Below are 13,057 nucleotides of genomic sequence, written 5' to 3' on the forward strand. Positions count from 1 at the left end.
GTGCGATGTGTTTTGGAGTCGTTTTAAAATGCCCTCCTTCATGATGTTCTGAATACTGCAGATACTGCATTTCCCTAGAGCTATACGGATTCTGCTGTTTCATAAATTCTACTTATCAATTGTCTTTTTGGCCTGTTGAACACTGAGTTATATCAAGGGATGGATAAGCATTTAACTGCTACTCATTTTGGACAGACGAACAAGGATGCTGCCATAATTATATGTTTATTCATTTTTCTTACAGAGGCACACAGCTGCAATCACTCAGTTGTCCCTTCTTTTACAATGCTAGATAGGATTATCTTTTTGATATGTTCATACATTAGTTACCCTCTATGTTGATTTATATTATTGAAGTGTAAAAAAAAGTTGATGTAACAAATGTTTTTTTTTCTATTTTTAACAATTGCTATCAATATTGGATGCATTACAAACATATCTGTAATATATGTGTAAAACACATTTCTAATACTGCTCAAATTTCTTCATTATCTAACAATAACTTGTGTCTCTTCCTTTTAGATTTAGTAACTGAGTAGGTACTTCTTGTATGTGTGTAATACATTCCAATAGAAAAAGAAAAGGTAAGAAAAAATCAAATCTCCCTGAAGCACTAAATCAGTCCAAGAATTCTAAAACAAAACAAGAGAATATTAGATTAATCTGCATCCTGACACCACATATGACTTCTATAACCGTCAACTCCTCCTCTCCCTCCCTAGAAAGCAAATGTCGTGATGTATTCCATATCAGCCATCTCCCATTCCCCAGGTCTATTCAGGAGCAGTGTCACACACAGTGAAGAAGAAGCAGAAGTGGGGCTCCAACCAGAATGATCTCCAAAAAGAAAAAGAAATACCTTCTAGAAACTGCAGCAGGCATTTAACACTGCAGGCCTCACAGCAACACACACACAAACACTCATACAACTTAAGCATCAGAACGCAAGTTCTGCATGATGTGGCAAGACTTCCCAAAGCCCAGGTTATTGACTCTGGTTCATACCTTAACCCTCCTGGCACTTAGACAGGTACACATACTCATCCACACGTAATATTAGCACATTTTACATTTCCTGAATGAATGGGTGTGTGGGCACCAGGTGTGGAGGGTTTTAGGAATGTGATTGTCTTGATGGGTCAGTGACACCTTAGTGTTGATTCAGTTCTGTGCCCTGAACAAAGACCATTAAGATGCTCACGCCTGAAGAAGGCTTCACAGCCGAAACGTTGTGTTTTCTCTCTTCTCTTTTCAGCCTGAAATAAACCTATTACTTGTTCCTTTGCAGACTGACGCAGCTACCCACCGGAACTACTTTCAGATTCATGCTGGACAACTACCACACCCTCCCGGGGTCATGTGTGGGCTTGCAAACAAAGTTGACAGGACCTGTGACTGAGGGGCCTGCGATGGAACACTTGGACGTGTCTGGATAGCCGGTTCCTGAAAGAGCCCTGGGCAGCCCTGGGCCCAGCCCACTCAAAGCCTCCTCTTTCCCCAGTGGAAGAGTCTGGAGCTTTTGTCTAGAGGCAGTTCTTTAGCCCCAGTCAGCACAGAACGTCAACCCCTTTTGGGAGAAGCAATGTTTGAGGAACAGACTGCAGCAGTTGGACCTAGGAGGACTTGGCTTGGACACAAGGGACTGGGAGCAGTGGAGGAAGACCCCAGGACCCTCATACTCCACCTACCCAAAACTGGGTAGAGGGGGGTACACCAGCAACACTGAGACTGCAGAGGGCTCAGCTGCTGGACTGCATATTTTTGGGAGGTCTGCTTGAGGAACTGGGGGTCCATTAGTTGTCTTTGTACTGTTAGTCACAGCCTCTGGTGAATGAGTTGTACGCGTTGTGTGTGTTGAGTGGGCAGTAATGGAAATTGGTGTGTTATAGGTTTAACGAGAGAGAAATAAAATGGGATATTATGTAGAGTGAGTGTCTTGTCTGGTCTGTGGGTGCACAGGTGGTTCTGGGAGACTAAAGAACCTGTTACAGAGGAAAGGAGGGGCACCCTTTATATATAAGAGGCAGGAATAATTTCTTGTTTGAGGGGTCACTTACCTGTGACACATCCTCAGAACACAGTAAGACTCTGTAGCAATCTGAGACTAAGATGAGCTCACATACTGATCTCCAGGATACTTTGAGCATATTGCCACTGACATAGACTCACACTCTATTTGTCAGGACTCTTTGAAAATCCTGACACTGACACTGACTCACACAGTCAACTTCAGAATACTACTGCTTGCCCATTCACCAGGGCCTGGCTCCTAGAGGGACAACACACCGCAAGAGCGGACTGTTAATACGACGATGACCACCTTACCTTGGCCTCTGTGTTTTATATACATGTACAGGAAAAGAACAGCTTCTGCACTGCCTGATTGGCGTAGCCATTAAACACCTTCTCAGGAACATTGGAGAATGCTGCATTGATCTTGATAAAAACAGGCACAACACAGAATCGTTAATTCAGAACATGGTTAGGACTTGGGTGCTCTTAAAACAAAGCAAACAAAAACAATCAATAAACATGTGAATCGCCAAGTGGGATCGCCAGGGAAGGTGCCCAGCACCATGACTCACCTGCTCTGAGGAGGCTGTGTCTGAACACACGTACATGGCCAGGTGCTCTCCATTAGCGAACGCATCAAAGTCAACAGAAGTGCCAGCCATTTGGGCGAGTAACTTGGTGAGGCTCTGGAAATTTGCTGTATCCCGGTGTTTTTCCAGAGGAATTCTCTGGGCGTGAGTGAAATCTATAGTATCCAGTGCCACAAAGATTTTATGGCTGTTTTCTTCACTCTTCTGGACAAGTTTTCTCCAGAAGTCATTCTGGGCAGTTGATTCCTTCTCTGTGTCTTCAATCATTATTTTCAGTTCACCTTGAGCACAGAAGAGGACAGTTCAACAGGATCATCAGAGGCCCTCAAAACCAATTTAGGTTTTTGAGATCAGCTTTTACTACATGACTTCTGTTCTACAGCAGTTGTGGTGCTTTGTATTGTACTGCTTAGGATGTTGGGCTTATATTAATTAGTATACAGTAATTGACAGGTTTTAGCAAGTGCAGTCTTCTTAAGTATAGGGTATGAAATTGTTATGTGTTGTCTCTGAAAATAATTTGCTAATACAATGAGGAAAACGTTTGACTTACTTGAAGGCTTCAGATAGATGCCAGAATGATCATTCAGACAGATGATAAAGTCTTTGTAGTATTTGCTGGTAGTTGTGATACTCATCCTTACCAGATCTCCAGGTTTGACTGGTTAATGTGTCAGACAAAAAGAGCAATTAGTTACGGTATTCTTCACTACAATTTTTTTTAATGAACCACTTAGACATTATGGGTCAATTGCAACCAACTGGCCAATTTAGCCCAGTGCTGCACTAAGTTGCACGAAGTGCTAGCCAGTATGGTACTCTTTCAGGATCATGCCAGCTGTACACTCCATTGTAAAGAAATGCACTACAGAACAAAGCTGGAGGCTAGCTGGTCCTGTTCTTAGTCTGGCACCAAGGATTAACCTGGAACTGGAAACTGAAGGGGGCTCTGATTTGGAATATTTGAGTTATTTGTATCTCTAAGCTAATACTGTATGTGGGCCAACATTACAATATACAGTATGTATTACATTGTCATATATAGCAGAATGCTCATTATAATTTAGTTAGTTTTAATAAATACATGTTTGTATGATAAACTCCTCCAGATGAAGGCATGCGCTGTAACAACCTATACAATATTCTACAGATTTCACCATAAAATTAATGAATACAGCTGCTGTTGGATGCTGTCTGAATTTGATTACGTGGCATATCGCAGTGACTTTCATTTTCATTGATCCATGTTATGGAGACATACTGAGATATGCTGCCGCAGCTACCCACCTGAACTATAATTTTAATAGATTATTACAATAAATTTCACAGTGACTGATGCTTAAAATCATTACATATTAATTATATTATTTCTGTAGTAAGTTGCTACTTTATTCAGAACGTTCTCATATGATCCAGTGCCCTCCTTAGTATTGTACAAAATTGCGTAGTCTTAGCAAATGTTCTAACTTAGTTCTGTACTTTGGTGTCCTCTAAAGGGCAGCAGTTATTACTTCAGGTGTGTTGCAATTGGGAACATTTTAATACAGAGCTGAGAATTAGCCTAAAGGACAGAGTTGCACACTAACCATGGGATCCCCAGTTAGTATGCTGCTTGTTGCAGGTTGCAATTGACCATGTATGACGTGCGATGAGACATGACATCTGGCAGCTTGCACTGTAATAACCACAGGCCTGCCGCTGGAGGCACCAGACCCGCTCAACTGGTTTAAAAAATAATTGGGAAAAAAACGCAGCAGAGATTGTGTGTCTGTTTGTGTCTGGATGTGCAGCGGTTGAAAGTGATGCGAATAACAATAACAGCGATTTTTCATGACCAAGGAAAACGTATGCAGCAGAACATTTTTCTATTGGTTTGTGTAGGGACATTGTCATAGTTTAGTCTGGTAAATGTCATTAATAATAATAATAATAAAGAGTGTATTTATAATTGGAAAAGTTTATATTATAACTATTATAAGGAATATTGTTTTTAATCTCTTTGACATTGTGGCTACTAGTTAAGAGATACTGCCTGGCACAAATGTAACGTTTTTTCTTTTCTTCAGGTGGGGAGCTGCGTCAGCATGCGTAGGCTGCAAAGGAACAAGTAATAGGTTTATTCCACGCTGAAAAGAGAAGAAAGAGAACACAACGTTTTGGCCATGGAGCCTTCTTCAGGCGTCTACTAAATCCACTTCACACCTGAAGAAGGCTCCACTGCCGAAACGCTGTGTTTTCTTTCTTCTCTTTTCAGCGTGGAATAAACCTGTTACTTTTGTGCACAATTCTCTGTAGAAGAACGTTTGCTGTTGAGAATAAACCTAGTGGTTTGAATGATGTGACCTTTGACACCATGGTTTCTTATCCAATAAAAAGAACCTGGTACTTTGGGAACCCTATAAATATAAATAATATAAACTTTCCTCTTTTTAATATTTAAAGATATACCTTAGCTACTACATCACGATCGATGTACTGCTACTACTTTGTGCACAAGACTTACCTTTGGACATATTGGCTGTAAATTTGCTTCGTGAGCTCAGCGAGAATCCCTCTATGGGACAAAACATAAAGGTTAGATTTGCTTTACCTACTACAACCTGCTAATGCCATGTTTATATACTGTATAGTTTGCGTATTACTGTTTGTAAATTATGTTTCTTCATTCATCGAGTATTTGTGCAAAATCTCTTCTTATGACAGTGTATTCTGTGAATGAGAACAGTTACAATGACTGAAGAACAGCTGTACTACTTTAACCCAGATTAAGCTTTTTTTCCAGTTGAATATTTATAATAGCCTCCTTAGAACATCAATAAAGGACAGCATAAAAGCAAGCTCTCATTGTCTAGTGAGGCACTGACTGGATTTTTAGTAGTTCCCAGTTGACTGAATCCATTTTAGAGAGAAATTCAGTCCTTAATAGGACCTTTTACATGACTGGACTTTCTTCCTGAGGGTACTTTTATTCCTGTTTCTGTGTGTTTTCTTTGTCTGTACAAGGCAGGACTGTGAGTCACAGATCTGTAAATATCTGTAAATAATATTGCCGTGTGTTGTGTGGTGAAATTCATTATAAATAAATATGTGTTTTTCCTATTAATGTTTGTTGCTGGTTATTACCAAGCTGGGCCAGAGAAACAAGAAAACCATGTGAAGTGGGACTTCATGATATTCCTTTTATATTTCTTATTTGTAACAATAACCTAATTATATAATTATATGATAATGTATCTATATCAAGTAAACACACACGCAACAACTGAACTTGTCATTAGTGTTTTTTACACACATTTTGAAAAATGTCAGTTTATGATTTTTTGTTGATGCTGATAAATAGGTTTTAATCCACCCAGTCATCTGTCCATTTTATAAACTGTTTTTTCCAGCTCATGGTCATGGTGGAGACACAACCTGCAGCAAGGTATGATACACCCTGGATGGCACACCAGTTTTTCTGTAACAAATTTTTTCAGTTTCAAAATATTGTTATTATTTTAATAACTCATTTTCAGACATTAAAGTCACTCTCCGCTTCTATTAGTATCAATGTTTTTGTTTTCCTCTGACACATACCAGGTATGTCTCAGCAAAAAGCTGTTTTGTAATTAATGGAAATGGAGGTTTACACACAGCAGCATTCTATGAATGCTCCACAATTACAAGTTCAGTATTACACCTGGCGGCGTCAGATCCTAGAATGTATGACATTACTCGTTTACATTTCCGAGTAGTAAAGTACAGGATGTCCGAGTGCATTAAACAGTTCAGTGCAGTATAGACACTCATTGTAATCACAGACACATAGTATACACTAGAGTGCAGACCTAAACAGTACAAAACATTAGTGCAGATTCACACAGTACAGTATAAAGTATGTATTGCACATACAGGACAGCAACACAATAAAGAGCAGGAGAAAAACACATGATACAGTGTTGTGTGTTGCAGTGTCTTATGTGGTATCGCACATAAAAGACTTACATTTTTAGTACAAAGGAAAAGTGCAACTTACAGGATGCAAAGACTTCGCTTCCTGCGGCAGTGTGGAAGCCAGTGTCAGACCTTATCCACATGTTAAATTTATACCCTGCTGGAAACATGTGAGACACAGCTACAGGGGGGGTAGTCAGTTCTGCAGCCAGCGAAGTTTTTGTGATGGGAAACCAAAACAGCCTGATTAAGCCTGAAAAATGAGGAAGTACACAGCCATGCCTTTTGAAGCAGCATGATAATCTTGAATTGAGTGAACTTGCAATGCTACATACTCTACATACTCAGTTCAAAAGGTAATTAAAAATCACCCCATCCAAGGAGCACACTTTACTGCATGTACAGGCAAAGACAAATGAGCAAGGCCAGCAGAAGGTCAGAGAAGACAACAAAATACAATGGAGACTAAAATACAGCTCACAATGAAGGATTAAGTGTTTTGGAGATACATGATTGGAAATTGCAGCATGCACAGGCTGGAAGGAAAGGTTGGGCCCATGCTGAAACGTCAAGAGGAGAAACTGTTTCGGCTGGGGTGCCCTCTTCAGGAGTGAAGGGAAAGAAAGAACCGTAAGAGAACAAAAGACAGAGGAGGTACTGTAAGCAGGCTCCGGGAGCAGGAGGCCAGTGGGTGTAATGCAGGTGAGAACGAGGGAGGTATGGAAAGTCAAAGGATATGAGTCTGTTATTGAGGGAAGGCAGCAGCGTTGATCCAAGTCCAAGAATCATTTTGGTTTCTGCAGTAGGAGTCCCGAAACCCCTTTGTAAGGACGCAGACAGAGAGGACAGAAAGATCCTGACTGTTAAGAGAAATGCGAAATGGGGAACTACTGGTTTGGAGAGATCTTTGATGCTCAGGGCCCTGAAACGGTCTGCCAGTCTTCTTCCTGTGTCACCCATGTAAAGGCTGAGCATCTCCTGCAAGAGAGGTTGTTTACTAAAACCTCTGCCCACCATCCTCTTCCACAGAATCCTACCACTAACTACCAAAAAGAACTGGTATCCATCTCTCAACTTGCTCTCCCTCACACCCGAAGAAGGCTCCACAGCTGAAAAGCAGTTTTTTTACCTTCCAGCACGAAATGAACCAATTTGACAAATTTCTAATTACATCTGATTCTCACTTTCATCAACAGTTACACTGGCTATTACTGCTAGCCAGGAATTGATGTCTTTAAATGGACCCCAGCTTTCATCAGGCGTTTTGACCCTTATCCACAACTCCTGCTTGTGGGTCAGCAGTGACAGAGATGTCAGCCTTCTTTCAGGAAGATTCCAATTTGTCCATATTCCCTGTGATCCCACCTCCTACTCTGGACCTCCGGCCCTTTTCCTCCAGATTTCTCACTTCGTCTGTGGGGATCAGAGGCAGGCAGTCAGGAGAGCCCCAGAGATGAATCAGACCAAAGACTAAGGGAGGAGCATCTTATTACATCACAATGCGCACAACGGGAGTCTCATAAACCAAAGGAATCTCAAAGAATAGGAGCAAGCACCTGGGATTAAACACACTTTCAGGTGGGTTTCAGGTGCCCACCTCTACTGCAACTTTCTGACTCTAACTGGTTGATATGTTGCTCAGTGCAAGTACCTCCCACCACCCTAGATTACATCAAACACCATCCCATAATATCACCGCTCCAGTCTTCCTCAGCTCCATCTCCGGATCTTATGGACAGGCATATTGCTGGAAAAACACGGATGGAAAGAGAACAAAAATGATCAAAAATGATAATCAGTAATCAATTAACAAATCAATATTAGTATCAATCAATATCTATCAATATCTATTAATCAAGTATCTATGATTTAAAAATATAGGACTTGCATAGCTCTCCAAATGTTAAATTGCTCTATTTTGTTTGTTATCTAAGTAGATGTTGCTTAGACTGCTAGAAATGAGGTGATATTTAGAAGTGACTTAAGTAGAAATTGAACTAAAATTTGAGTTGGTACGCATAGAAATAGTTGTAAAAAAAGTTGAATGTGTTGAACAGAAATGGAAGGTTTTACATACATTTTGTTGTAATAGTTAATAACTGTTTACTGTGTGTTGATATAGAATTGCTACAATTGTATGGTAAAGTTATGGACTTTAAAAATAACAAAGGAAGGGATGTAGTATAGTGAGTAGACATCGCGAGACAACAGAACGAGAGAGTAGAAGGCGGGACTATATGGTGTAAGGGCGTGATCTGTGTAGTTAATAAAATAGTTAAAATAATATAAGAACGGCTCTTTATTAAGATACACAACAGAATGTGTTTTTTTTCTTCTTTTTTTTCAGCATGGAATAAACCTATTACAGTACTTGATTCTTATGGATGCCCGGTTCTGCCGGGGATTCAAAATAAAACATGGAATCGCGTGTCTAAGGAAATAGCAGTATAATTGTATTCATGCACAAACAGTACCATGTTACATTATTAATTTGGGTGTCTCCTCTTGCCAGAAAGCGCTAAATTGCATTTTGAGTGCGGTCTTTGACTTTTTTTAAATTACAGCCCATACATAAGCTGATACTGTTTAGACTTTTAATTATTTTAAACTGTATAACAGCAGCACAATGTGATTTTCACGAAACCTAGAGAAACGAAATGTCTAAATATATTTATCGCTTACACCTGACACTTGAGGTGCCCGATAAAAACTGGTTGAACAGCTCTGTTGGAGGTTTGCAGATCAGATCGGATTCCCTTCCCCCCACAGAAAGACAGACTTATTAGTCGCTATTCACCGCGTGGTGAGCAGCTCCAATTTCAGGCGTAAGCGATAGATCCCAGTTTAGCTGATCTTGTTACAGCATGTTACAGTTTACTATTATTAACCATATTAATTTTAAGTGCTTAATGCCATTTTTTGACCACACACAGGAATGTAAAAAAACAATTACTTTTTGTCAATGAAAACCGGTGTGTGTGCCTCTCTCTCTCTGCTGAATGAATAAAAGCATTTTATTAACAATAAAGGTGACTATTAATTGTTATTAAAAATGACTTAAATTTGATCATGCTGTGATATTTAGAAATATAAAAAGTCAATTAATTGTCCATAATATTGCTATTCTATTGTTTCAAAGAACTGTTTGTTAAAAGAAAAGTCACAGCTCCAGCTGGATTTGAACACACAACCTGTGGGTTGATAATCAGGGACATATACCAGCAGGCGACTGAGGAAGTCACATGAGAAAAGGTGAAAAAGCCCTGTCACAGTAACCCTGGTGTCCTGGCCAAATTTTCCATTGGCCTTTATCAGTCATGGCCTCCTAATAATCCCCTTCTATGAATTGGCTTCATTACTCTGCTCTCCTCCCCACTGAGAGCTGGTGTGTGGGGAGCGTTCTGGCGCACTATGGCTGCCGTTGCATCATCCAGGTGGGGCTGCACACGGGGGTGGTGGAAGGGATCCCTATTACCTGTAAAGCGCTTTGACTGCTCAGAGAGTGCTCTATAAGTGTAAGGGTACTTACACACACTACACATGGACAATTTTTTTATAGGCTTGCTGTGTACTGCTGTGTGTTGAGTTGATGTCACTACATTGCGTGTCCTTCTGTTTCTGTTCCCCTTTCTGCTAACATCCCTTCTCCTCCTCACCCGCAATAGTTTCAGTAAAGAGATCCTTCCTGTATCTGTTCCTTTCAACCACACACTTGTTTTCCCAGTACATTTGTCTCTTTCTCTTTTCTCCTTACTTCTCTCTCTGACCCATACTGGCCTCTCTTCACCTGTCCCCTAGCGTCCAACATGATTATTGGTGACCTGTAACTGCCCCCAAATGCGTGTTTTCTTTTTACCCACTATCTTAATGCTGAGCCAAAACTCTTACTCATTGCGCTTCAGAACTCAGGTATTCATCTATCTCAGTTATAACAACAATTCCAAGTCCCCTTCAGCAGCAAACCCCACAATCTGAGGACGACACCTCGGCCATCTCCTCAGTCCTCCACCCAGTCTCTTGGCTCCTTCCGAACTAGAACTGTCGACTGCAGCTCTCTTTCCGTCCTGCTCACATGTATCCACCCCGGCTCGATTTCCAAACCTGCTGCTACTGAATATTTTACTGTTGGCCTATAACCCTATAATTCCTTCTTTCTCAACTTCACGTAGTAGAATATCTTCAGGTCTTACATATTACTAATACCTGTAACCCTTTGCCTCTTCCTTGGTATTGTTATTTAATATACCCCTTCAGCCTGATGTATATTGTTGCTATGTTTCTTGTTGAGTGAATATTTCATGTATTAATGTTCTTTGCTCTCTGCCCTGTCTTTCTCACACCTGAAGAAGGCTCCACAGACGAAACGTTGTGTTTCCTTTCTTCTCTTTTCAGCATGGAATAAACCTGTTACTTGTTCCTTTGTAGCCTACGCATGCTGACGCAGCTCCCCACCTGAACTATTTAATGTATTAGTCATATATCATCCAGAATAATCTTTTTATATCTCAGACTCTTTCCTTTGTCCTTTCCTACATTTCTCCTGTGAAAAGTTTTTATATCTCTCATCTCTCATCTCGTTCTTTCATTCTTTAGACTTAAATTCCTGAACAGTGGCCACAAAAAAAACAACAGCTTTCATTCAATACAACAGACAATGTTATTAATACAGTAATAATGTTTTTAAAATAAACCAAATCAAGAGAGAATATATAGAGTGAATATATACAGTATATATATATATGGATCTGTGTTTACACATTAAATAATTGTAACGATACTCTGGAGAGGAGATAGGGATCCTGTGCAGATGCAGGAGTAGGTGGGAGTCACGGGAGCTAACAATCCGAAACAAGGAGCCAGGTCGTAGTCAGAGGGAGAAAGGTAGGTCGAAATCTGGTAAAGACACTGGTGGCAAACTATCCGAGGAGCAAGGCGAAATCCGAAGACCGAAGGCAAAAAGGGTAGTCGATAATCCAGGAAGACAAAAGATATAGTAAACGCTAGGTAGAGCTCTCGAGGAGTTACTCAATACCGAGCAGCAATACGCGGGTTGGAGAGGCTTAAATAGCGCTGCCTGCCACCCGGTAGGGCGTCTGATGTTGAATTAACACGTGTGGGGGCGTTTGTAATTATCACCCTGCTGCTGGTACTGATTAGTCCTCCTGGGGACTGGTCTGGGCAGGTTGGTGGTCGTGACAATAATAATAGGGTTAATCAATATTGATTAAACTCAATCAATCTTGTATAGAATAATTCTCACACAGATACATTCATCAAATTTATCAACATCAAAAATCAGTCTCACAGCAATGGTTTGTAGAAATCTGACTCTGGTCTGGGGTCATTACTCCTGATCTGACCTGAGAGAATTTTGATCAGACACTTGCTGTTGTACGTGACACCTCAAACACATCAGGAAGAGCCACTGGGCCATTACCTATTCCTGGTAATAACATAGGGTGACCATGTCTGGACTATAAAACCCTTTGTAATACTTTTGTAATTGAAGAAGTGCAAGTAGTGTAGGCTGCAAAGGAACAGGTAAAGGTTCATTCCTGCTAAAATGAGAAAAAAGACACAACATTTTGGCTGTTCAGCCTCTTCAGGTGTGTAAGACAAGGTGAAAGCTTGGGTAATAAGGGGGTATCTGTCTAGATGCTATGAGGTCAATGATATTGAATACTTTGTATTGTATCACCTGCAGGCGCATGGGTGAGGGAGGGAGAAGGAATTCTGGGATCTGAGAAAGAGTTTCCGACAACCCCAAGAACAAGAGTGAGTCAAGACAGAAGAGTGAGAGTCGTACTGTAAATATAGAATAAGAAATCGAGATAGTGAGAGTGCGTGTTTAATGAGAGCTAGGCTCTATGGAGTGAGTCAGGTTGAAAATCTTGTGCAAGAGAAAGACTGTGAAGAGCTAACAACAACGTGCCACAGAATGAATCATGACTAAAATTCGCATTCATCCTTAGGCCTCTGTCCTGTCTTTCTAACATACTCAATGTCATTGACTCTATAGCATCTAAGCAGACACCCCCTTGTTCCCAAGCCTCTACCTTGTCTTATAGGTGCTAACACCTCATGTCAGCTCTTGCACAGCAAACCATGCCTGTTTCTTAGCAGTGTACTTCACCATTTCTTCTTTTCAACTTCAAATTTACAGCTTCGCTGGCAAATTTCTAAAGTCACTGCGGCTGCAGTCTTACACAAACACCATCCCACTTCATGGTCCTCATTTCACTTCTTGAAAACTCTTTTTTGCTGAATGGCCAAGGCAACACTAATCAAAACTGCCTGTTCTGTAAAACAAAAGAGTAACATCAGCAAATTAAAGGCAACATCAAATACGATCTGACAAATCAAGGCATCTAGAGCAGCTGATATATTCTTGGAAGGAAACAGCAGCTGAAGGCATTTGGGAATCTGTCTCAGTTTGACAGTGTCACATGGGAAGACAGAGTTATATGTATTGTCAATTGCATTGTTAAGCGCCTTGAGGCAACCTTAGGCGCTATATAAAA

The 13,057-nt window shown here is 40.6% G+C and overlaps 1 protein-coding gene across 1 annotated transcript; it reads right to left on the bottom strand.

The window, feature by feature from the left end:
• Positions 1-210: 210 nt before the first annotated feature.
• Positions 211-6,693, bottom strand: LOC148810264 (uncharacterized). Its single transcript, XM_088909123.1, has 6 exons — positions 6,619-6,693; positions 5,107-5,157; positions 3,157-3,264; positions 2,586-2,884; positions 2,326-2,436; positions 211-837 (listed from the first exon to the last, which is right to left on the bottom strand). Exons 2-5 carry the CDS (start codon positions 5,114-5,116, stop codon positions 2,341-2,343), a joined length of 513 nt encoding a protein of 170 aa, XP_088765249.1. The 5' UTR covers positions 5,117-5,157; positions 6,619-6,693; the 3' UTR covers positions 211-837; positions 2,326-2,340.
• Positions 6,694-13,057: the final 6,364 nt, after the last annotated feature.

Source organism: Atractosteus spatula, unplaced genomic scaffold (genome assembly GCF_055471065.1).
Source record: "Atractosteus spatula isolate fAtrSpa1 unplaced genomic scaffold, fAtrSpa1.hap1 Scaffold_1, whole genome shotgun sequence".
Taxonomy (NCBI): Eukaryota; Metazoa; Chordata; class Actinopteri; order Semionotiformes; family Lepisosteidae; genus Atractosteus; species Atractosteus spatula.